The 26382-nt window shown below is 44.5% G+C and overlaps 1 protein-coding gene across 3 annotated transcripts in view; it reads left to right on the top strand.

Annotated features, from left to right (window-relative positions):
- Window positions 1-11242, top strand: part of MICU1 (mitochondrial calcium uptake 1) — a 239657-nt gene extending 228415 nt beyond the window's left edge. For 2 of the 3 annotated variants that reach the window (XM_006265068.3, XM_019484315.1), the window contains 2 exons: window positions 5737-5826; window positions 9955-11242. In XM_006265068.3, the coding sequence (XP_006265130.2) occupies window positions 5737-5826; window positions 9955-10115 (251 nt within the window). In that variant the 3' untranslated portion in view covers window positions 10116-11242. Of the gene's footprint in view, window positions 1-5736; window positions 5828-9954 lie in introns of those variants that run through there. The other variant, XR_002089378.2, reaches the window with a different exon arrangement.
- The last annotated feature ends 15140 nt before the right edge of the window (window positions 11243-26382 follow it).

Genomic DNA, 26382 nt, shown 5'->3' with positions numbered 1-26382 from the left:
AGCTGCAGGGGGGACCCTGCCATTCCCTCCATGGCAGCAGCGCAAATGGCCCTGTCTCCCTCCCTTCCTTCCCTTCCTTTTCACCAGCCTTGCCCCAGTGATAGCTGCTTACTAACCTGTGCTCCACACCCCACTCCCCGCGGGTGACAGCACTGGGGTGGGGAGAGGGGTCTTGACCCACCTGGGGCCCACAAGTTTGTTTGCCTCAGGCCCACTGAAGGGTTAATCCGGCCCTGTATGTGTGGTTGTTTGTCCTCACCCTTGCCTTCCCTGCCCCCCTCCCAATTAGTAAACTCTGTTTGCAGTTATGCATTCCAAAAGCATGTTACCTACTGCCCTAGGCAATGCCAGCATATGTATAAAGAGTTTGTATCTCAAGGTGATCCAGAGAATTCAATTTTAAATATGTTTTCTCTGGAGATTAATTCTCCCCATCCTTTGCGTCCAAGTCTTTTGAGAGATTACTTTGTAAATTGTTAATCTGTACACAATTTAGAGCCCTTATAAGCACATCAAATTATCAGAAGCATTCTCAAGGCAAGGCTTTTGATACTGGCTGCAGTTTCTTGATCTGGGAATTGTTAAACTGCTTGCCAGTGACCTGAAACGCTGGTCCTGGACTCCACAAAAGCTATCCACTAAGGAAGGGAGCAAGTGTGTCAGGTGATTAACTATGAATAGAGGATCATCAACAACATTATACAGAGGTGTGCTCATCCATCTGTTGCATGTCAGCTGGGTCCAAGATTCATTAGGCAGCAGCACAGTCATCAACAATACTGTTTCAGGCTCTGCAGAGGCAGTTTACAGGAGGATCAGAATATAAGGAGTAATGAAACTTTATCTGCCTCCTTACTCTTTTGACCTAACAGATGTTGAACTTGTCCATGTTGAACTACATCAGAAGGGGAAACCTGGATAGCCGCACAGTACTGGAGACCTAAAGGTTTTTTGCAGGAAATATGGAATTAATTGTCCGTGGGTCTCTCAAAATAGGGGGGGAAATGACCTCAGCCACTGTAATTTAATTATGATTCGTGGATATTTGATGCTAGTGTGAGCAGGTTAAATCTTAAAGATTGCTGCAGAGAGCTTTTTGTAGGACAAAATATTGGACCCATTAGCTTAAACTACAGTTCGGCAGTTTGGATACCTTGTCTTTGAACTTATGTTTTAAAGAAACAACTGTTAGAGGGACCACAAAAAGAGTGTGTGTGTGCATGCAGGCATGCATATGCATGTGCCTGCATTGATCATTTTGTAGCTGAAAACATTGAAGGTTTATAAATAGGTATTCTTGTTTTTCCTTTGCATTCAGGCTCTCCCTGCTTCCTTTTCTGTGTGCGATTGCAGTGTAATTTATAATACAGCTAGGTGTGGGTGTAATTTACGTATGAGGTTTCCCTGCTGTTCAGTTGGCAAGGGACTGACTCAGAGCTATTTAACAAAATTGAACCAGCTTTCTAAAGCAACTACATAAGCATCAATCCTCTTTCAAGCCTTTCCACCCCCATATAAATCCTGATCTCCAAGGCCAAAGAGGACTTGGAGACACCAGCCATACCATATTGTATATAGGTTACTTCTGCAATATAGATCAATAGAGTGATTTCTAGAAAAGAACAATAGTAGTAATATATATGGGGGGAATCTACAGACTTGAAAGGAATAATTATAGTAAAATGTGTGCCTGCCACCAGAGTTTTAATACATGCTATCTAATTTTAGTTTTCTCTTAAATAGAATAGAAGAAAGAGAAAATATTTTATATGGTAAGATACAAACTCAGTGTTCCTTAAATATAGTCTACCTATTATGTCATTGCTTCATCAGTGTTATCATAAGTGTTTTCAGATTCAGTTTTGCAGTCTCACCCAGAAACAAGACATGAGCATTCTGAAAACTGCTGATGGTGGTGTGGTGGGTCGGTGGATAACAAACTTATTTTCAAGGGCTGCTTTTTGTTTTTTGGCACTGGCGGTCAGGTCAGGAACTCCATCCTGTTGAATGACAAGTTGGCTCTTCTCACTGCCATGAGCAGGAGCCATTCTCCAGATCATTAACCCAAAGGAAGACATTTGTCAGCTTTGCACCACTGAACTGGAATCAAAGGGGATAAATAATAGTTGGTACTGCAGGGCTTTTACCACGGTGAATCCTACCATGATGCAGTATTTCTGTCTGCTGCCATAGCAGGTGTCATCCTTAGTGTAGGGGTAAGTGGATATTAATGAGAGATGGATACAAAAATGGAGAGAGTGGAATTTTGGAATGAAAGAGAAACTAGGTAAAAAGGACCTACAAGCATTTACTAGTATCTCATCAGAATCTCAGAAACACATCAACTCTTACTACAAATGCTTTTTAAATTGAGAAATCTTGTTAGACTGAATGTGAGCAGCCATTTTTATAATTAATTCCGATATTTATAATTTATGAAAGATACGTATATGAGAAGAGAACACAGGAAATGGGGCACAGAGGGGATGAAGACAGTGGGATTCACTCAATGGTTCTGTCTTCTGCCAGTTTGCTTTTCCTTCTGAGGTTGATCCTATTTCTTAATCTCCATAGAATTGCTTGTTTTTCCTGCTTGCCCACCAGGCTTTGATTTTACCATTAAAAATTAGCCTGTTGGAAACTTGATTTTTGTCTTCCTGAGAAGCCTACCACAGATCATAGAACTGTGAAAATGTGAGTTGTTTTCCTATCATAATTATTATTAAGTTTATAAAAAGGCACTTCAGAAAGAATTCTTCTGCTAAGATCTGCTCCACTCTCCTTTCCTTCCCTTGTCTGAACTACATTCCCTGCCATTCAATTTAATATGATGTTTCTGGGCTCCCTGGAAGTAAGTTGTACAGAGTGAATTCTTTCTCTGTCAGAAGCCTACTACTAAATTGATACGGCATTATTATAAACACTGTTTGCTGCTGTCACACACTCTTCAGGGGTAGTTTCAGTTTTGTGTGATTTCACAGTGGTTTTCAGTGAGTTACTGCAAATGGAAGAGATCATTTACTGTTTTCCACTTTACTACTAACAGTACAAATGCTTGACTGCCTTATTTTAGACATCATATTAAAAACTGAATCATTTTGATGGAATACGTGTCACAATCGCTGTTAATCCCACCTGCCAAAAAACAAAATGTTCTTTCTTCATATTTTAACCTTCTTGAAGTCTCCTCTTTCTCTGCCTCCTTTTGGAGAAATATAAGGACAAGTTTTTAGCTGTTTGGATTAACAAATGACTATAGTCGCATGAGAAACAGCTCAAGTTTGAGAGTCTCTAAAGCAGTGGTTCCCAACCTTGGGATTGCAAACCCATTTGAGGTTGCAACAATAAAAAATGGGGTTGCAAAGACACTCGACAGTCTTGACTGATTATAATGAATACGTTTCCTGTTTGTAAGTATGCAACTCCTGTGCATGGCAATTATTTGTCCACACAAGACAGTTGCAGCTCTGACGCAAGGCACTCGTATGTTATGGGAACCTGACGTAAAATCAGTGTATCGATACCGGCTGTCTGAAACATGTTTTACACGACAGAGAAATCTAACATGGATGCTTTTCTCCAAAAAGTTTCTGCTTTGAGCTCTAGAAATAAAACTAATGAGAAGGATGAGAATGAGAAATGAAAGGAACGCAAGACATGAAAGTGGAAATTTGATGAATCATTCCTTGTTGATTTTGTTTGCATCATTTTGGGATCGCAAAAAATTTCCAATGTTTAAATGGAGTCATGCTGAGGAAAAGGTTGGGAAGCCCTGCTCTGAAGCTTTCATTTTGGTGCTTTGGTGCTGGACTCTCTGTGCAGTATTGCCTGCTACTTTATCAAATCAATTGTAACATAAGATCAGACTCTGTCTGGTGCAGCTGCCACCAGTGAGACAGTTATGCTAGTTTCTTACTGATTTGACCACCTCAATCATGCACTGAACTTACAATTATTGTTTTATATAAAAGAAGCAAATTATTATTGACACATGTCTCTGACACTGCCATCCATATATCTCAAAACGCATGGTAGGCTGCATTTCATTACCTTTTATTGTAGTAAAAAGTAAACATTCAAGTAATGTGGCTAAAGGTACTTCCCGAACAAAATAATAAAAAAATGGTAGCATAATATAAGAACATGCTTTCAGTTTCTCTAACCATAACAAATGTGTTTATAGAGCATGAGATTCTGTATAAAATAAAGACCAACTAAAATACACTAACATTGTAGTAAAACCCATCATTTTTTATATAAATGGAAGAAAATAATTTAAGTGTTCTTCCTCCTTAGCTTCAATTGCTACTAACTCAAGTCTGGACCTTTCTTTATATCATTACAATTTTATTAGGATTATAAAACAAAACAACCAGCAGAATAATTTCAGTACAAACCAAAGAACCATGACCTTAAGCCTTCCTACTTCATCCTCTTCAACATAATTATCAACTCCAAAACAGAGAATAGAGGGAATTGGGGTTTACCAATGTGAATGTGTATTAGCTAGTCCAGTGGTATCCTTCTCAACTGGTGTGGGGAAAGTCTGCAGATGGGAGCCAGAGTGTAGAGCAGCATCACCTGGCCCATGGGACTGGAATTTGGCAGCAGCAGTATTCATTGCTGTAACTCCCAGAGCTGGGATACCTGCTGTTTTGCCCACCCCCAGATTTCCAGTCCCTGGGCAGGCCTTTAGGCCTGATGACATGGCTCTTCCAGATTCAGCCCAGAGGGTCTGGGAACTTAGATGCAGGACAAGCAGTGGCAGTGTTAATTGCTGCAGCTCTGGGAACCACAACAATTAACACTGCCACAGCTCACCATGCTGCCAAATTTCTGGACCCATGGTGAGCCCTGTGGTCTGGATGGCATGGCTCTTCAGGCCAAATCTTGGTCACCCCTGGGCTAAGCCACTGAGTTTTATAATCAGGAAGCAGCCATGAACTACGTGACAGTTTGACATGGATGACTGTCTGCTGCAGACTTGATGAAATCACAGAATGCATCCTTACTTGTGGTCTCAGCTGCAAGTCTTGAGACATACTCAGTCCTCTGTACCTCTTATTATCACTACTGTGTATTGCAAACATAAGATTTTGCAATCTCTGCAGAGCCTGTTCAGAGAGGATGCAGGATGTTATTTCCCCAGATATTGGGCTTTGCTTATGAGCTTGTGTTGGCTCTGAAATGCCTCGTAGGAAGAATGATTTATTTTAAGTGTGCAGAATCCACTGTGAAATCATTTTTGGACTGTCATCTTTGCAACACCAGAAAAAACAGCCACCTTATCAATAATGCCTGCATTTGGGAGTCAGTAAGCAGGGGAAGTCTATAATTACATGTCAGAACTGAAGTAAGCACCAGACACTTTAATCTGATTTTTAAGGAGCAAAAAGCTTGAAAAAAATCCACAGTTCATCTTGTGTAGACTTTGCAAACAAGAAACAGGAATTTGGGGGAGTTAAGTGTGTTAATGCTTTTATTCTAATAACAAAATAACACTTGAATGCTTGTCAGCAACCATACAGTAATCAACCCTAGTGCCTGGTAATGAAACAAAGGTCTTTTGTGGAGGAATCTGATGTCAAGGAGGGAATTGAACGAGTTGAAGACTTCATTTCTATCCTCTTTGAAATGTAGCTTTTTGTGAATGTTTCCTGTGAAAGAGACAAAAAAAAACAACGATGAATTCTGATTGCTGCAATCTGGTAATTTTGTGTCCTTATTTTGTTTCAGTCACTATGCAGCAGGTAGCCAGGACAGTGGCAAAAGTGGAGCTTTCCGACCATGTGTGTGACGTGGTGTTTGCTCTCTTCGACTGTGATGGTAAGTGATTTTCTTTTTTAATTTATTGTCACCCCTATTCGTATTCCCAATATGTTGCATAATTTATGAATATTTAAAAAAACCCTCAAAGAAACAAGCTATGTACAGCTCTGTGTTCATTTCAGGAATGTTTAGAAGCCATATGTTGGGTTATGTTCAACAGACTTAGCAGCAACAGAATAATAATCACCATTTTGCACCTGATAAAGCAGAGAGATACTAAAGGTAGCATTGGTAACCAGAGGCAGTCAAAATGATTGATTAAAATTTGGAGATTCTTTTCACTTAGCCTAACTGGATTTTGGGGGTTGTTTTGTTGATGTTGTGATTTTAAAATCATGATGCTATGATTTTAATTTCTTCTCTCCAGGCTGGCCTCTCCTGGCATGATTATCCATTTTATGGTAGTATTCATTGTTCCTTTCACATTCCATCACAGTGTGGTCTGTAAAATGTATGCATCTTTCCAGAGGGTTTCATTCATGGCGCACAGTGCTCCTTGAAGGTTTTCAAACATCTAGTTCAGCAGTGTTTATTGTGTGAGAGACTTTTGCATGTCAGATTTCTGGATAGACAGCTTTCTGCAGAGAAAAAGCAGCTTACCTTCTTTTTGCAGAAACAATAGTCATTTAACAAAACTAGCAATTATGGTCTAGTGTTGGTAATAAAAATATTTAGCATTTGCATTGTCAAAGCTCTATACAAACATTAGCTAATTAATGACAGGAATATGCATTGCTATACAGGAATCCTGAAAGTTAATCCCAAAAGCCTGTTTATGCAGAGGCTAGAAGCACTTCAAGGTAGCAAACTCATCATGTCACAGTCTCAGGTTTTTTAATAAAAAAAAATACAGGATTTAAAAAAGAGTTTTCAGCTGTCTAGGATGATGGCTACAATGCAGCTCAAGATTAGGACCTGGAAGAACAGTCAATGAACAAAATGTCCATCTTTGAAATTACTGTATCATTTGCAACCCCTTCCTTCTCCTTCCCCTCACTTCAGCTTCTTCACACATTTTTTACTTTTGAAGGAAATTTGAATTGCTTCTTTTCAGTGGTTAAACATATTTCTGATTCAGTCCTAAAACCACGTTAGGATTTGAGATTAGAGTGAATTGGCATGTATCCAAACCTACTCAATTTGGATATTCCCAGGAAAATCTGAGAAATATTTTGATGTCATACCTTGTGGGGAAAATACTCCTACACTCAGGGAAACCTCTCTGCAAATATAGGATTGCAGCAAAAAAAATAAACACAGATCTCTATTTTTCACTTGGCCCATATATGCAGACATTTCTAGATAGGTATCAAAAATTTGCAGTGCTGTAAGAAATTTCATTTTCCCCCTGATACTTTACTGGAATTTCTTTGCCCACATTTGCAGTTGAAAGCAGTCCAAAAAAACCCACCCAGATCAAAAAATACTAATTTATTAAACATGTAACTAATGTGGTTCCTAGTGCCTGCCAGAGAGATGTTATCTGTTTTGATCTGGAAAATATTATGGAATTTAACTGGCTCGTTGTTTGAAGAATAAATATAGCTGCTGATGTTTCTTACAAGACAGCAAGCTTGGATGGTAAACGGGTGACTTGGGTGTGAGCGAGGGAGTGCAGAAGCAAGGACACTATCCCAGTTTTATAAGGTTTACAGTTGCAGCCTATTGGAAGTAGTTTGGTTTGCTTTCCTGTGAAATTACATGGACGTTAAAGTTTAATGATGCTGAAATAAGAAGTGGCTTACAAATGGGGAAAAAAAGATTGTGTCAAGTATACACAAGGATCAAAAAATAAATATAGCGTCAAGACTCTATTTTTAGAAACAATCCTGTGGTGGGGGGAAGGGAGTTTGTTACTTTTCCATGAAGTAAAGAAGTTGCAGAATGAGTTATATTTTCGTACTTCTCTCAGTTTGAAAATCCTCTTAAACCTATCCGAATGAGTAATAGCTTCCCTGATGGAATGCTACTGGGGCCGTTTGCTCTGTGTATCAAGAGAACCAAAGCAAGGTTGTTGAATACCTTTAATGGTATTATTATTATTTAGATTAGAGCTTTTTAAATCGGGATGGCCATCAATCTTTGCTGTCCTTTGAGTATTTCTTGGTTTTTTGTACTGAGCAAGTGTGGAAAAGCCTCTACAATGAAGACACAATTAGGATGAGACAGCTTGCCTTTTAAATGATAGGTAAGGACAAGGGAATAAGCTCCAAGGATAGACCTGTCAAGAATCCTTTTTCTTTCTTTATCAAGAGGTCCTGGGGAAACAAACATCGGCCTACAAAATTACCTGGAAGCTAGACAGGGATTTCAGGGATTGTATACCAACCAATTCATTGAAACAAAGGCAGTGCATCATGTTGTGTGTCTGACTCAGGTTTGTAACCATCCTTTCAGAGTCTGTTAGCATATTCATTATAAATCCAAGCCACTATAATTTATTGTGAAAACTGACTTTGAAATAAAACTTGGCAACTTTTGGCTTTGCATACATATATTTATAAAATAATATAAATATAAATTTAAAAAGCATCTGATTTTTAAATTACTTCAGTGAAGCCTCCACAAGAAATATCCATGTTCACAATCAACTCAAACTCATGCTTCTGATTTTATTCTAGACAGCTAACATTGAGTATTCTTTTTTTTAGCGTCTTTCCTTTAACTACTTTTCCATCTTTGTAAATTTTATTTCTCATCTGTGCAACTTTTCCACCTTTAACACCTCAAATGTCAATCCTGTATGAAAAATATAACTGCAGGATAAGATTGGATTTCATACAGGACCCTCGATTTCTTTGTGCTAAATTCATCCAAACTCTATAACATGGCATCATGAATGAAATCAATATATATCTTTACACAGCAACTGGAACTGAACAAATACAGCTGTTCAGAAAACTTCTGTCCAAACAGATTTTTTTCATTAGAAAAAGGTGTTTTGACTAAACTATTCTTTTTTCACAAAATCATATTGATTTTGACAAATTCCTCTGAGGGGAAAAATCAGAAATAATGTTGAAATTAAAACATTTTCCAAAGTTAGAATTGTTATTTTATCTGGTTTTCATTTTTTTATTGTACATTATTTCCCGGCAATCTGTAGTGCTAGCAGTGGTCATGTAAAAGCTGCTATTGTTTTCCTAAACCATTTGTCTCAAAACTGCATTTTTGTTTGGAATTTGTTTCACATGAAGTTTTGAAACAACTGTTTACTCCAGTTTGAACTGGAGCAAACAGTTAACTTTTGAATTTTTTCCTGAAACAGAAAATTCAAGTTCCAGCTAGTTCTGTAGACATGTAGATGAATTGTATCTATTTTAAACATTTCAAGGTCCTGGTAATGTGTTGCTGGATGTAGTATGCTGCTTAGCATAGGTATATGAAAACTCTGCTGAATTATAAATGATCGCAGATAGGTGACTTTGCAGTGTCAGGGGTTTTGCCATCTGAGTTTCCTGCACACTCAAATTAAATGCAAGATTTCTGTTGTTGTTATGGAAAAAACTTAGACCTTTGGAAACAAAGTTGTTGAATCTGTCATTGAAACTATGACAGCTCCTTCTGTCATGTATTTGGTTGGTGAACGTTGCATCTCTAAGCCTCTTATTAGAATAAACCACAAAGTAAACATTTTTAAAACCAGTAATTATTTCAGTTAATAATTGGGGGTTGCCTGGGAAGAATATGACATTGTAATTGGCAAGAGAGAGAATATTTTTTTTTAAATCTGCTATTTTGCTCATCGTGTCGTCCTGAGAGGTTACTGTAAGGAAAAACATAGCTCATAATTTATAAACTCCAAATTACATACGAAATTAATTTAAAATACAGTGTCAGAGCCCTCTCCTGGCACTCACCATCATGTTGGAAATAAATGCTATTATGACACCAGAAATACAATGGCTGCCAGCAAGCAGCTCTGAAATGTCCATTTAGTTAAAAGTTTTAGCTACAAATACAACGAAGTTTGTACATTGCCAACATTTGATCTTTCAGGAGACTGAAGCAAAACATGAGCCACTTTGATACCTTTCTTTGAAGGAAATCAAGCTTTTGGCTCCAAATATTTCTAGGCTTCTTATTTTTGTACTCTTAATAATTTTTTTCTTTTTCTTCTCTTAGGAAATGGAGAGTTGAGTAACAAGGAGTTTGTTGCCATTATGAAGCAGCGACTTATGAGAGGCTTAGAGAAGCCCAAAGACATGGGATTTACACGACTCGTGAGGGCAATGTGGAAATGCGCTCAGGACACAGCTTGGGACTTCACCATGCCTAAACAATAACCACAGGTAGTGGAAGAAGCTGGATTACAGCATGCTGATGGGGCCATGCGTCTACCTGTGCTGCTCTGGCAATATGTCATGCCATCAAGTCAGGTGTTCTGCAGATGAATGTTCATCATGCAGATATCTCCTAGATGACAACAGACTCATCGCTACACTGAATTAGAAAGAAACAAAGACTGTTAACTGAGGTTTCTCTAATCACCTTAATGGAAATTGAAGCCTACTGTATCTTTTATCTTGCCAGTGCTTTTGCCTCCGTGATATTTATCTCTCAGGAAAATGACAAAGTTAATTATCTCTGTGTATTGCTTTGCTTCTATGCTATATTCTGCATCCAACAAACCTAGGGTATTATGTAGAACGTAACAGTGCCAGAAAACAACATTGGTCAACAATGCAGTTAAGTGCATCAAACAGTGAGAGAAATGCCTAGCATATCTAAGAACAGATCTTAGGTTGCTGCTCCCAAATTACTTTTAGTTTTTAATTTTAAGTATTATTCACTAAACACTGTTTAGATTATCCTTTGACTTTTGTGCAAAAGCCATGGGATTTGTCGAAGGTAGATTTAATCTGTATTTATTGCTGAAGTTGTTTGTAAGAAAGGCAGAAATAAGGGTGAGAGTAGAACCTCAGAACTTTCTCAGACCTGATTTTTTTCCCATGAGATGAGGTTTTATCTCACAGGTTTGTGTGAAATGAGTAGGGTGTGCATGCCCCATGACAGTTGTTGCCTTTTATATAAGAAGTTAAGAATAATGACTTTTTTTTTCTCCTGGCTTTTTCCTCTTTCACAAGAATCTTGCAATGCCTAAGCACCTGCACATATATGCCTTTTGTAATTCTTTTTTAATAGGAGACTTCTTCCCCTCTGGGATTGTTCTTTTGGACCCAGCACATTGGCTTAAAAATGTTAAGTGAATGCCTGACTGCTTGTAAAATATGGCTTTAATTATAATGGTTCACAGCAAAAGCAAATATTCTTATTTCACTTATTCTATGGGAATCCTTGTGACTTGTAGCAGTTTGATTTTGCATTGGCAGCAAGCCCATAAAAGGGTAATTTCTGCTGAAAATGAATGCCTCCTAAAAATACAAGAAGTAAACACAACAGTTTCAGAGAAGGTTGGAGTTGTGGGGTTTTTTCAGTTATTACTCGCAGGTAAATATTCTTGCTGTTTTGAATGGATCCTGCAAGAATTTTTACATAGTGTTTAGCCAAAAAGAACCCTCAACAGTACTCATTAAAGAACTGCCTTTCATCCCCACACCTCCCACTATCCCAGCTGGAAGCAGTATTGGTCTTGAGGCTGATAGCCAAATCAACACTTGCTTTGTGGACTGTCACCAGGCCTTCACCTGTGGGTTCCATCTCACTTTATTGACTTTCACCCAGAATTTTTGCTTCCTGAAAACAAAAGTCCATCCTCTCCAAAGCAGTGTTGAGGGTAGCATTTCATAGATTTCATAGATTTCATAGACATTAGGGCTGGAAGGGACCTCGGAAGATCATCGAGTCCAGCCCCCGCCCAAAGGGCAGGACGTCAGCTGGGGTCATAGGATCCCAGCAAGATAAGCATCCAGTTTCATCTTGAAGGTGTTCAATGAAGGCGCTTGAACAACCTCCAGTGGCAGGCTGTTCCAGACCTTGGGGGCTCGGACAGTAAAGAAATTCTTCCTTATGTCCAGCCTGAAACGATCTTGTAGTAGTTTGTAACCATTCGTCCTCGTCATCCCTTGGGGCGCTCTGGTGAACAAACGTTCCCCTAGATACTGGTGGTCACCCCTGATAAACTTGTAGGTGGCCATCAGATCACCCCTGAGCCTGCGCTTTTCCAGGCTAAAGAGCCCCAGGGCTCTCAGCCTGTCATCGTAGGGTCTGCTTCCCTGACCTCTGATCATGCGCGTGGCTCTTATCTGGACTCTCTCAAGCTTCTCCACATCCTTTTTGAATTGGGGGGCCCAAAACTGGACGCAGTACTCCAGCTGCGGCCTCACTAAGGCTGAGTACAGGGGGAGAATGACGTCCCGGGATTTGCTTGAGAAGCATCTATGGATGCAAGCCAGCGTTTTGGTCACTTTACTAGCCGCAGCATCGCATTGCAGGCTCATGTTCATCTTGTGGTCAATGATGACCCCCAAGTCTCTTTCTTCCATAGTGCTAACCAACATAGCACTGCCGAGCCTATAAGGATGCTGCGGGTTTTTTTTCCCAAGGTGGAGAACCTTGCATTTATCGGCGTTGAACACCATCAGATTCTCATCCGCCCACTTGCTGAGCCTGTCCAGGTCAGCCTGGATCATCCGCCTGTCTTCTGGTGTGGATGCTTTGCCCCAAAGTTTGGTGTCATCGGCGAACTTGGCCAGTCCGCTTCTGACTCCAGTGTCCACATCATTAATGAAGATGTTGAACAGTATGGGTCCAAGGACAGAGCCCTGGGGGACCCCACTGGTCACAGGACACCACGATGAGTGACTTCCATCAATTACTACCCTCTGGGTCCAACCCCGGAGCCAATTTTCCAGCCAGTGGATCGTGGGGGACCCAAGGCGACGACTGGCCAGTTTCTCCAAGAGACGATCATGGGACACCAGATCAAAGGCTTTTTTGAAGTCAAGATATATGACATCAATCTCATCTCCCTTGTCCAGGTGATAGGTCACCTGGTCGTAGAAGGAAATGAGATTGGTCAAGCAAGACCTACCCGCAACAAACCCGTGCTGGCTATACCAAACCCGTGCTGGCTATACAAACCCGTGCTGGCTATAACAAACCCGTGCTGGCTATAATTTCTTCTGCCTCTGTCCTGAACCTTCCCCTCCTCTGTAATATCAGCCTGTTCCCAAGAAGCAGTCTGAAGGAAAGACTGACTGAGGCCTCTTCCACAATTAGCAACTAAGGCAGGGCTGGGCAAAATACATCCTGGGAACCAGATCTGGCCTGCCAAGGAATTTTATCCAGGCTACAATGGGTGCCTCGGCCCCTCCCAGCCCAGGCTCAGGGGGCAGCCTAGACTATGACATGTGCGGCTGGTCCTGCCAGTAGAGGTGCACTGAGTCAGCTGGCCCTGACAATCTACACCTCAGGGTACTCCAGGAGCTGGCGAGCATCACAGCCCAGCCACTGGCATGGATCTTTGAAAACTCCTGGCGCTCTGGTGTAGTGCCCAAAGACTGGAAGAAGGCCAATGTGGTGCCTATCTTCAAGAATGGGAGGAAAGTGGATCCGGCAAACTATAGGCCCATCAGCCTGACTTCTATCCCAGGGAAGATCTTGGAAAAGTTTATTAAAGAGGCCATCTTTACTGGACTGGCCGACACCAACATCCTGAGGGATAGCCAGCACGCGTTTGTTGCGGGTAGGTCTTGCTTGACCAATCTCATTTCCTTTTACGACCAGGTGACCTATCACCTGGACAAGGGAGAAAAGATTGATGTTAAATATCGTGTCTTCAAAAAAGCCTTCAATCTGCTATCCCATGATCACCTCTTGGCGAAACTGGCCAATTGTGGCCTTGGGTCCTCTGTGATCCGCTTGCTGGGAAATTGGCTCCGTGGTCGGACTCAGAGGGTGGTAATTGATGGAAGTCACTCATCATGGTGCCCTGTAACCAGTGGGGTCCCCCAAAGCTCTGTCCTTGGACCCATATTGTTCAACGTCTTCATTAATGATGTGGACATTGGAGTCAGAAGCAGACTGGCCAAGTTTGCCGATGACACCAAACTTTGGGGCAAAGTATCCACACCTGAAGACACAAGGGCGATCCAGGCTGACCTGGACAGGCTCAGCAAATGGGTGGGCAAGAACCTGATGGTATTTAACACAAAAATGCAAGGTTCTCCACCTTGGGAGGAAAAACTTGCAGCATCCTTATAGGCTCAGCACTGCTACGCTGGCTAGTACTAAAGAAAGAGTCTTGGGGGTCATCATTGACCACAAGATGAACATGAACCTGCAATGCGATGCTGCAGCTAATAAAGTGACCAAAACGCTGGCTTGCATCCATAGATGCTTCTCAAGCAAATCCTGGGACGTCATTCTCCCCTTGTGCTTGGCCTTGGTGAGGCCGCCGCTGGAGTACTGTGTCCAGTTTTGGGCTCCACAATTCAAAAAGGATGTGGAGAAGCTCGAGAGAGTACAGAGAAGAGCCACATGCATGATCAGAGGTCAGGAAAACAGACCTTACGACGACAGGCTGAGAGCTATGAGGCTCTTTAGCCTGGAAAAGCGCAGGCTCAGCAGTGATCTGATGGCCACCTATAAGTTTATCAGGGGTGACCACCAGTATCTGGGGGAATGTTTGTTCACCAGAGCACCCCAAGGGATGGCGAGGTCGAATGGTTATAAACTACTACAAGACCATTTCAGGCTGGACATAAGGAAGAATTTCTTTACTGTCCGAGCCCCCAAGGTCTGGAATAGCCTGCCATCGGAGGTGGTTTAAGCACCTACAGTGAACACCTCCAAGAGTAAATTAGTTGCTTATCTTGCTGGGATCCTATGACCCCAATTGACTTCCTGCCCTTTGGGCGGGGGCTGGACTCGATGACCTTCCAAGGTCCCTTCCAGCCCTAATGTCTATGAAATCTATGATACATCGGTCCAATATTGGATCGGTACTAATATAACAAAAACTGGCTGTATGGGGGGGGCGCACGAAGGCAGCTCCTGCTGCTGCTTGCACCCTGGGAGGGTGTGGGGTGAGGGGCATTGTCCCCCCTGGATCTGCACAGGGCAAGCTGAAGCAGGGGCTACATGGGGCTCTTCTCGGTAGGGGCTGGGCTTGGAGCGGGTGCCGGCGGCACTGGGAGGATGCTGCATCCATGTCAGATTTCACTGCCACTCCACTCCCAGCACTGCCGCCACCATCTGCCCTACGCAGCCCCTCCTCTTCCCGGCATATGGGTGGAGGCAGGGCGTTGAGTCGGAGCTGCAGCTGGCAGTGGCAGGACTGGGAGTGGAGCAGTGGCAAAATTTGGGGTGGATGCAGCATTCTCCCAGCATCGCCTACCTCCTCCCAGGGTTGTGAGCAGTTGTGGGAGCCGCCTCCCCCAACAAGCCACTGCTCCAGCCCCACTCCTTCCACCGCCCCGCCTGGGCAGCGCCAGCCCTTGCCCCCTCCCTCACTGTGGGGGTTGTTTATCTGCCCCACCTGCGCTCCTTCCCTCCCCACTCCCCTTCCACCACACTGGACTTACCAGCTGGAGCCAGCTGTATTGGAAATCAGATTGGTATCAGCCAATATGCCTCCTTAAATATTGGCTATCTGTATTGGCCCCAAAAATCTATCAGTGCACCCCTACCTGCCAGCCCCGGGTGCACAGCAGGGCTGAGGTGACATGACAGCTAGGCTTGCTTCCCGGCACACCTGCAGCAGCGGCTCCTTCCAGCTGCTGCTGGTGTCGCCACCCCCAGACCGACTGCCCAGGCACCCTGGTCCATCTACTCTACATCCACTGCCAGGGGCACTGGACAGAGTGGGCAGGCATGTACCCACACAGGCAGGGCACACTTGACTGGGCAGATGGGATGGGACCGTGGGCAGGCAGGGAGCAGCCTCCAGGACTGGAACGGGTGGGTGGTGGCAGGACCAGGGCTGGGATGAGGATCATGGGGCTGGGGCCTGGGGCAGAGCCATGATCCACTGCCCACACATCCCTGCAATGGGCACCGGTTGCACAGGCAGGTGCATGTGGGGAGCAGATCGCAGCTCTGCCCCAGGCCCTGGCCCCACACTGTCACAGCTCTGTGATTCCAATCCCAGCCCCAAACCTGGCCCTGCCCATCCATCCTGCTCGTGGACGCTGCTTGCCGTCTACCCGCAGTCCTGTCCCATTTGCCCAGCTGAGCGTGCCCTGCCTATGCAGGTCCTGGGCCAGTCTCCATGGAGACCCTGGGATAGCGGGGCAATGACAGCACAGGGCTGAAGCTCAGGGCAGAGCCGCAATCTGCTCCTTGCACTCCCCTGTGGAACTGGTGCTCATCACCTGCAGGGAGCAGGTTGTGGCTCTGTCCTGGGCCACCGCCCCATGCTGTCATGGCCCCACAATCCTGGCCCCACCTGCCCATCTTCCTTCTGGATGCTGCTCCCTGCATACCCACAGCCCCGTCCCATCCACCCAGGGCAGCACATACCAGAACAGTGCCGCTTAGGGAGTTCTGGTGAGTTGTTGGGGGGTAGGTGCTGACCCAGCCTGTGACAGCTCACCAAAACTGCCTACGTAGCTCTTGGGCCCAAATAATTGCCCACCCCTGTCATGAGCATTTAATCTGCCTGTCTGCCAAGCATTCCCCTCCACTGTAATATCATAGCTTGTTCTCCTAAAGCAGTCTGAAGGGAAGACTGACTGAAGCCTATTCCACAGTTAGCAGCCAAGGGATGGGGAAGCATGAAGTAAGCAATGGGTTTCCCCCACAAGGGTTTGTTTTTTTTTAAATGTAGGTTTTAAAAATGAGGTACATAATGTCTAATCCACTGAGGCAATTGGGTAGACCAGCTGGTGGCTCATGGGGCCCTGCAGTCACCTCTCCCACTACTGTGCATTGGGGAGTGCCCAGGAAGAGGCCAGGCGCTCCCAGTGCTGCCCACACAGGGGCAGAGAGGACTCTCAGGGGCCCTCCCGCACAGCATACTTGCAGCCCAGGGGAACATGGCCCCTGGTCACAGTGAAGTTAAACAGACCTGAGAGACTCCAAATCGCAAATAGTTTGTAAGCCTAGTCTGCACTAGAAAGATTGTGGTGTTGTAGGAATAGTGGAGATGCAGTTTATAGTGGCAAGCATAGGCGACTGGTACAGGAGGCATGGGGAGGGCCTGACAGGGCTGTCCCTGCTGCCAACACTGCTGGCAGTGTCAACAGGTGCTCAACGTGCCCCCCCTGACAGGGCTGTCCCTGCCACCAGCGGCACCTGCAGGTGTTCGCCAGCTCAACCCCCACCGCCAATGCCACCATTGGCATCTGCAGGTGCCTCGCCAGACTCAGGAGGCCCCAGTCACCCATGGTGACAAGAGTTCTTTTGTCAGTACAGCTTATGCTGTTTCCCCAGGCTATACTGGTAAAACGTCTTTTATGCCAATACCCCTATGTCTACAATGGGGCCTTGACCAATATAAAAAGGGGGTAAAGACTCTTACTGGCAAGTTTTTATTGTAAAGATTTTGCTTTTTGCAGATGAATGCTGTGGTGTCTCAGAATCACTGCTTTTGAATTCCCACCTTTGTAAAATGACTTCAGCTGCATCATCATATTATTTTAGCCACAGCTTACCTGCATTAGGGACTCATTTTTTCTCAGCACTGAAAACTTGGTCTTTAGAAATGGCTTTAACAATTCAAAATACTAGAAATGCTTTGTTGTCCCCCACTGCCTGAGCCCAGGAAAGCCAGCATGCCAGAGGCTGGTGACAGGACAAGTGGTGTTTGCAGAAATGCTGACAGCTAAAAGCAGATCAGTTCTCATGTCTGGAGTAGGAAAGCACTCTATGAGCTGGAAGTGTGCATAGGGGAGCAATGGCCAGTTGGGGCATATGTCCTTGTTGGGGATAAGAAGTAAACAGCAGCTGGGAGTAGGCAGATGGACAACTTTATCCAGGGTTTGTGGGAGGGTTATGCAGATGACAGTGCTTCCCTTGAGTACTACAGAAAGGCCTCAGCAACAAGAGGGAAGCTTGAGGTAAACAGGCAGTTGGAGAATTGGATTTCTGCAAGCGCCAAGTCACTACTCTTCTTAGATTTGGCAGCTGGGAAGGGGTGGGACATTTGTCGCAGGGATGGTGAGGGAGGGAAGCATGTGTGTATCAGTACAGATAGCTGAGGCTTCTCTCAGTCACCAGGATAATGATAAGGAAATGAAATCCTAGATTGATTGTAAGGCTTAACTGCCTAAATCAACTACTGTTGACATGTGTGGGAGTTACCTGTGTAAAATCAGCATTTCAGCAGATCACTAGACGCAGGCAGGCTGCCACTATCTTTCAGTGTGTGTAAGAGAAGTGTTCCCTCTGCAAGTAAACTCTGTCCAGAAATTAAGCTGAACGGCCTGCTGAAATCTCTTTTCCATTCCTTGCAGCAGCTTCAAGGGGCTGCAGAGAGGACACGAGTACCCATCTGTTCTCTGGGTAGGCACTGCTGAAATCTTTTCCTGGAGTGGAGCAGACATGAGTTCCTCTAAAGCTGCAGCAGGTGGGGTGGTGATCCCTCCATGGCAGCTGGCCTCCTTTGGCCTCTCCTGGAAAGCACTGCTGACTTTCTATGGTTAATCTGCAATTTAGAGCTTCTCCAGTAACTTCCTCTCCACCACTAGTGAACTTTGCTAATGTGTCAGCTGTACTTCAGAGGCAGCATTAGCTGACATTCTTACTGCTGTTGACACTCAAGTTACATCAAGCAAGATGCCAAGTGGCAATTTAAGTATTTAAAAAAGCTTCTCTTAATATTCTTTAAGTGCTAATCAAGTCAAAGGTCTCCCGCTGACTGTGGTGCAGAGCGTGGGTCATTTCAAGACTATAATTTTCATATATTCAAACTGATCGCTCTCTTTTTCAGAGAAAAATCAAGCTAGGGAGAGCCCCAGTGAACCATTGGTCACATGCCAATAAGCCCTCTCAAGTAAGCAACTTATTGGCATGTGGCCAGCATTGCACTAGGGTAGCTATCTATGTTCCATTGTTTCAGGTTGTCAGAGGCATGACATTTTTCTCCACTGGGCTTCATGAGGGTTCCTTCAGTGGTATAAAGTTTCCTTTAGCACACAGAGCTGTAGTTTTTCTGAAACACGCATGCATTGAAGACTTTTTACATTGTTGGCTACAAATGTCCAACTCGGGATCCTTAAAATTCTGGTTTATTAGGCGGATTGAAACACTGTAATGAAGTTAAATCATAAACCTTGGGGCTGGTCCCCACACCACACACACACACACACACACATACACACACACACGCCCATGCACACACACAGTAGCAAGCTATAAGAGTCAGGTATACCTATCCTACAAGCGCTAGAGTCTGCTGTCGATGGCCAGTCAAGGCTTCTTTCAGCCTGGTGTTATCCTCCAGAAGGGGGTCGCCGGCTGGTCCTTCTGGCTGGACAGGTCTGGTCGAGTTGGAGATCAAGAGGGCACCACTGAGGGTCACTTTTCACTGCTTTTTATCTGTCCTTGACAGACTTTGGTGACTCCCCAGTTTTCAGGTTTGCCCAATCCAGGGGTTGTTGACCCTCGTGGGACTTCCCCCCTGGGTGGCTACTGGGTGGCATCTGTCAGCCCCAGGGGTCGTCCACATGTACGTGCAGGTTTGGGAGTCCATTGATGAATTTTGAATAGGGCTCTGGGAGCAGTCGATTTGGAGATATTCAGCCCAAAAGTTGGTCCCTGGCGTTGATTAACTCAGGCCAGGGCTTCTAGCCCTTGATCAGTGACGTTTAGAGATGTCCCAGTTGTTACGTTGTCTTCTTTTGAGTTCTTCCGTTGGTTGATCTGCGGTTTCCTTAGGTGTTAATTGCTGTCTGCTGCTACTGTGTTACACATTCAATCACTGATTCACTCCCTCTTTCAGGGGCCAGCCTGATACAGGGAAGTGGGGGTTTGACTCCTGCCCTTGTTAACATTGTTACTAAACACATTTACAGTTGAAAGGTGAGGAGTATAAAATATAAGCTACAAATGCCATGGCACACAAATAGATAAAAATACCAAAATACACGGGGAGATACAAAATGCACACATACAAATTTTAAAACACAATTCCTTAAAGTGAAAGAAAGAGGAAGGAAGAAAAGGTAGAAGAGGAAAAACATATTTAAAGAGGGGAGAGCAAATGCCGGCAAGAGGAAAGGGGGGCTTTCTGCTACAACATGAGCATGATCAAGCTGCAGAAATCACAGATCATCTACCCAGGCCAGCATTGCTGAGATACCTTCAAACTGGATCATAATGATGTTTTTACTCCATATGATTTTACTTTCAGACTCTTAAGAGTGTTAAACATTTCATTTCTCTTAGGTGCAAATCACCTATCATGTATGTCTCAATACTGCCAGATAAAAAACCATAGCTCCTCTCCACATTCACATTCACATTCAGTGTATGAAACAATAGCTCCCATTTGAAAGCTAGCAACTCCTACTACATTGTATAACTGGGGGGAGTAGTGTTTTGAGTTCAGTTAATTGATTCATTCAGTGACTCTAGAGCATTAGTATACTTTATTTTCATGTCCACTAGCTTGGCCCTGCCCACCTTCCCTTCCAAGACATTTGGTTTGGAAAGTGGTGGTAATCTTGAAATTGTTTACTAATTAATCTTTATAGTTACCAAATAAGGCTACTCCCTTACTGTTTTGAGCTCCCTGTGCAAAAGGAAGTGGTGTGTTGGTTGTCCAAAGGTGGCCATGTTATCATTGGCTTCATAGTTGCTTGTTTCCACAGTGAATTTGAGACCGAAAGGGCATGAAGACTGCTGCCTGCTTACTCCTGGTCTGTCTAGCAAAGAGGTGAAGTATTTGGGAGAGGGGATAAAGGTGTTTGTGGTACACTTGCATCTGATCTACCAATTCCATAGACAAATAGATCAAATAATGGTGGTTGACAGCCATGGAGCCTTCTCTGAAAACTGCACAGCTATTTAAATTCCCCCCTCCCTTTTGTTAAACAAAATTTAAGGCTGTTAAATCCCAGGGCAGGACTGAATCCATCAAAAAGCCCCTGTTGTGAACATGTAGGAAAAGGCACTGTGAGTTAAGCCCTGATATCACAGAGAGCCAACCTGTCTCTAGGAGTCCTGCTGTAGTAGGGCTTTTCTCTGGTGTCTATCCTAACAGCTCAGGGGGTGTAGAACAGCCAGAGACCAATAAGCTTTAAGCAAAAAAAATTAACTTGTACAGGAGCCTGCAGGAGAGCGAAGCATCAGCCAGTCCTAGCTTGGGTCTTTGGAGAGAAAAGAGCAGAGCTATTCTCTGTCCCAGCCTGGGTCCGCAACTATGCAAGCCCATGTGCTCACAGACAGCTGGAAGCTCCAGAAGCATGAGTGAGTACCTGGTTTTCATCTCTACCCTACTGAGCTTGAAACCTGGATTGATGGAGTCAAACACCCCACCCCCTTCCCCCCCCTTGAGGACTGCAGGTACTGAGTTGCTTAGAGGGCACTTTCTCTATTGTATTAAAGGGGGATAGTTACCAGGATTCTGGATGTCAAAGAAGAAGAGCTTATCAGTTGCTGTGTAACAGAATGGCCTGCCCCTTTAAGGGCCAGTGGTCCAAAGCAGGGCTGACCAACCTGTGGCATGCATGGGCATGGCACACACCAGAGTGGGGAGGGGACAAGTAGCACAACATTAAATAGGTCAGGAAGCAGGAAACAGCAGCAGATTGGACAGGGAGCAAAAAGTAGAGGAGCAGACTGGATAGGGGGAGTGAGGCTAATGTCTCACACCTACCAGAAAGATTGGTCTCCACTGGTGTAGGAAAGGCTAAAAAGGGTTGCAAGAGAAAGATGTGGATTCTGAAGTCAACCTTGAAGTGGTGAGGGGGAAAGGGGGCTTGAAGAGCAAAAGCTCATCCTGAGCAAAGGGACTGTTTTGTCTGAAGGTTTATCTAAGTGGTTAAGGAGGATGCAAAGGAGAAATGGCATTTGGCTACTGCTGGATCCTCTGTGTACATGTGGGCTCGAGGTCTTAGAGGCATAGTAGAATGACTTTACAGAGACTGAAAATGACATGTCATGACCCTGTCAGTCAGGACTCTGAGGCCACTTGCTAGAAGATGGGGACATCTGGGTGACAATGCTGTGGTCATCGGGCTCTAAAAATTGGACAGGATCTGCTGTCACACTTTGACCCATAGTGTGGGGACTGGGCCACAGCAGCTATTGCTGCCTGTTCATTGTGTATGTGTTCCCCCCATCATGGGAACTGCTTACTGCAGGATTCCTTTCAGTGTTTATTTAGATATGGGCTCATTTTGTACCAAACTGGGTGTAAATCCAGTGAGGTGACTGGAGCACCGACTCCAGGGTTCTTTAGTACAAGTTGTGGCAAATCTCCACCTCCTAGAGAGCTCAAGCCGTTGGCTACAAAGGACCAACTCACAGGATCATAAAAAATTCTAATTTATTGTACGGGATGTGAAGTTCCCAATAAAATCATAAATGCAAACTTTGAGTTATGAGGGATACTGGTCACTTTAGCATGCACGCACGCACACTCACTCAAACCCATGTCATTTAAACCCATGTAGTATAGTGTATGGTAGCTGCTGTAGTGATTGTGAGAGCACTGGTGTCAGTAAATCTACCTATCCAAGGCCCTGGAGTCTGTTGTCAATGGTCAGCTTCCTTCAAGGCAATGTCTTCTCCAGAAGGGGGTCGCCTGCTTGTCCTTCTGTCTCGATAGGTCAGGTGCTGGATGAGAGGGCACTACTGAGGGTCATGCTTCACTGCCTTTTATCGCTTTCTGGCAGACTTGTGTGATCCCCTAGCATGATCTTGGCTGCTCAGTCTGGAGGTCGCTGTCCCACATGCGTCTTGAGTAGTGCATGACAGCTGTTAGCCACAGTCAATGGGGATTTCACCCCATGGTGTAGTTTTGGGGGTTCATCCTTGATTTGATTGACTCAATGTCTGTGTCTTGCAGGTTCCAGGAATCAGTTCTTTGGCTTGATTAGCTTAAAATGGCTTGTAGAATAGAGTTTTGTAATGGTAAGTTTTTCTGGCTAGGCTATTGTCAATTAACAGCCAGAGGCTCTTGCTTTGTTCTACTGATTCATACATACTTGCATTCACTCAAGGGACCAACCCAATATAGCAGATTTTATCACTTTACAATTACAATTTCAATGCAGTTTTTAACAATGGTCCAGGGTGTAACTTCATTCTATAGGGAGTATATTCTTAAGGGTTTAAAAGTTTAAAATATTAAAAGCCATGGTAAAGATGAGACAAATAAAATATAAAAATGCAGTGTGAGATAGTAAGGATCAAAGGCTACTGGGGACAGTAAATGAGTTAGGTTAGCACCAGGATATATTTACAGACTTTGAAGTGGATATTTTAGTTCTTGTGTTTTCTTTAGTGATACTTAGCTCAATCGATAGGTAGGTGTTGTTTGTAGGTTTCTCCTACAGAGAGCCACTTCAGCTTTCTGGCTTGCTCTGAGCCTTGCCACATCCATGCAATGAGTGTGCTAGGTCTCTGCCAATACTCAGAAGGAAAAGAAATGCAGAAAATGGGGTGGGAGCGGGGGTGCAGGCAAGAAGGGGCTTCTTGGTACAAAGCTGCCTGTGCTTACCCTTGCTGCAGATGCCCAGCCCCTCTGCAGTGACTAAGGTAGGCATGGGAAGGTCAGCCAGGAGGGCTGCAGAGGAAGAAGTGGTGGAAGAGATGGGTGACATGGCTCAGCTACATGGTGTACAATTCCCCATACTGCCCCAGATCAGGTTAGATCTTCCCAGGCAAGATCCAATCTATGGTCCGCTACTAACCCCTGCATAGCAGTACCCACTTGGCTGAAGAAAACAAGCGAGGTTGCTGGGCTGAAGTGGTGAAGAATAACTGCAGGCTTCTGGAGCTCTGCTATCCCATGGAGACCATGTGTGTTTCAGGGACAAGCTGGCAGCAGCAGCAGTGCTCTCTCTATGTGTGCTTGCTTGCACTGCATCTGAGATTGATGGCACTACACTTCTCTGGTACTTCTTATTTGAACAGCTCAGGGGCTGATAGCAGGGCAGTGCTGTTTTATCCCTGTTTTGCAGGGCAACTGCTGCTGAACAGCTTGTTGTTTGTTTAGTCAGCCAGTGGAAACAGAACCCAGATCTCTTATTTCCAGTTCTGTGCATTAGCCACAAAACCAAACTTCCTGTCTCTGAGTGACATTGAGAGATAGCAAAGGATGCTCATGGAACTACACTGAAAAGGCTGAGATAACAGGAGCAATAGAGATCAGTTTTATCCCCAGGGTGGGGGGAAAGTGGGCTGATGCTTGGTCATGACCTGGGCAGACTGGAGAATGGGCTACCATGCCAGCAGCAACATGACTTTTAAAAAAATGAAACAGACTGGAGGGAGCCCCAGGGCTGAGGCATTTCCATTACTGAAACAGCTTTGCAGACAGCAGCCTCTGTCAAACAAGGGATTCCTCTCTGCTGCCAAGTGAGTATTACTGACTTCACCAGTATTAACTCCTTGCTGTTTGGAGATATTGGTAATGTATTGCAAACCCAGCTGCCATCACTCATGGCTCCTACAGGCCAAATTGCACGTTACAGGAGAGATGAGAGCTGTAAAAATAATTAACTGACATCTCCATGTCAGAGCTGCAGGCACTGCAGCTAAAAAAGGCTCTAGGCAGGCTTTCAGGACATTTTTCTGAACATGGAAGTTGGTCTCTGAACTCAAAGAACAACCCTGCCATCTGCTGCCCAAAGTGAATTAAAGCAGCTGTTTCTGCAGTCCAAAGGGATTTCAAGGAGAGGTAAGGAGAAACTGAGAAATCACTGCAGGCTAGTGCTCCTGGTTCAAAATAGCCTGTGAATGTGAGACATTAACCCTTGCTTCCTGCCAGTTATTGCCTGGCCTGTCATATGTCAGGGCTTTCACATCCCTGAGCCAGGGCTACAGACAAGCAATTGAAAAATGGTAAGTAAACTGATACCTCTTGTCCAGGGCATTTCAATGTCATGGAAACAAGTTACACAATTAAGCCAAAGCCTATAAAATGGGGCTTCAACTTCTTAAAAAGAGTTTAATTGAGTGAGTCTCTGTCCAAGAGAAAAGTCAATCCAGAGACAAATACACTAGCCAGTACCTGTTCTGTCTTGTCCTGACACGTCCTTAGAACAGGTGTGGGCAAAATATGGCCTGAGGGCCAGATCTGGCCCACCAGGCCATTCTATCTGGCCCATGGGGCCCCTTAAAAATTTAGAAAATTAATATTTACTCGCTCCTAGCTGCCTGTCAAAGGTGACAGGAGCCAGGAGCAGTAGGACCCAGAGGAAGCTGGTGGCAGGACCCAGCAGCAAGGCCTGCCCAGCCCTGCCCCCCCCCACAACCAGAAACCCCTGCCTAACAGAGGCTTCTGGCCTGGGGCCATGGGGCTGTTCCTATGTGGCCAGTAGTCCTCCCGCTGAATTCTGCACTAGCTCTGGGTACCAGAGCTGCCATTTCAGATGGGCACAGCTGTGAGTGCATTGCAGAGATCTAAAACTGCATGAAAGCCATCTGTATTCTTCAGCTTCAAGCAGCTGCAGTCTGCTAACATGAAGATTTTTAATAACTGGCCTTGACAATGGCTAAATTGCATCCTGTTTGGGGATTGTGCTCTGGCTGTGTTTCAGACCAGCCTCCTGAGATGAGTTCCTGTCCCATACAAGGGGCCTGGGGATCATGTTGCTCTTGCATGGCCTGCCCAAATTTAACCTATCAATTTAACCTCAGCAGGTTACTACTAATCCAGTCCCAGAGCGCAGCAATGGAGTTCTCTGTGCTGAACACCACAAAGGATGGATCCCCACAGGCAGGGATATGTGTTTGCCATGGCACAAATAGCAGCAGCATAAAATTTGTGCTGCTGCTTTTTGCCATTGCACATACCCCTGCACGTGGGGTTTGCTGTGGGGCAAAATGCCCCACTTCAGGAAAACTGCTGGCTCCTGGCATTCTGGAGTACCTAGGGGACACCTAAAGCAGTGGAGACCCTCTGGCCAGCAGTGAGAGCATCTCCCTGGAGGACCCAGCTTCCAGCTGCTCTGGTGCATACTCCCAGAGTATGTGCCGTGGGACTTCTTTTTTAGAGCAGTTTTTTGTTCCTTTATACTGGGAGTTCTCAGTAGAAAATTTTAACATTACACTGTAAATTTGCAGCACAGCAAACCTTTGCACATGTGCCGCATGTGGTTTGTGGCACCTCACTGTCCATACAAACCAGAGAGGGACTAAAAGCTATCAAAGCAACAGCTTGCAGGATATTACTCCAAAAAAGAGGAAAAAAACAATGATGGTATGCATATAAATACTGCAGAGCATTTAAAACCACTCACCCCATGTCCACTGGAACACCTGGCATGTAATCTAAGCCTGGGCATTCAAAAATACTCTTGCCCAAATAATCTCATGAGTCTGTTTAGTTTGTCATACATATACCCCTTTTCTTCCCTTCACTTGTCCATAGGGTTCAGCAGGGTCTAATAACCAACTAGTATAAAAGTGAGCATTTCCTGATTGCACATCAAAATGAGGCCTGTAACACCTGATTTACCAATTATTTTGTCCATC

Source organism: Alligator mississippiensis, chromosome 6 (assembly GCF_030867095.1).
Source record: "Alligator mississippiensis isolate rAllMis1 chromosome 6, rAllMis1, whole genome shotgun sequence".
NCBI lineage: Eukaryota > Metazoa > Chordata > Crocodylia > Alligatoridae > Alligator > Alligator mississippiensis.
Note: the sequence above shows the minus strand (reverse complement) of the source record. Positions and strands in the feature narration are given on the sequence as shown.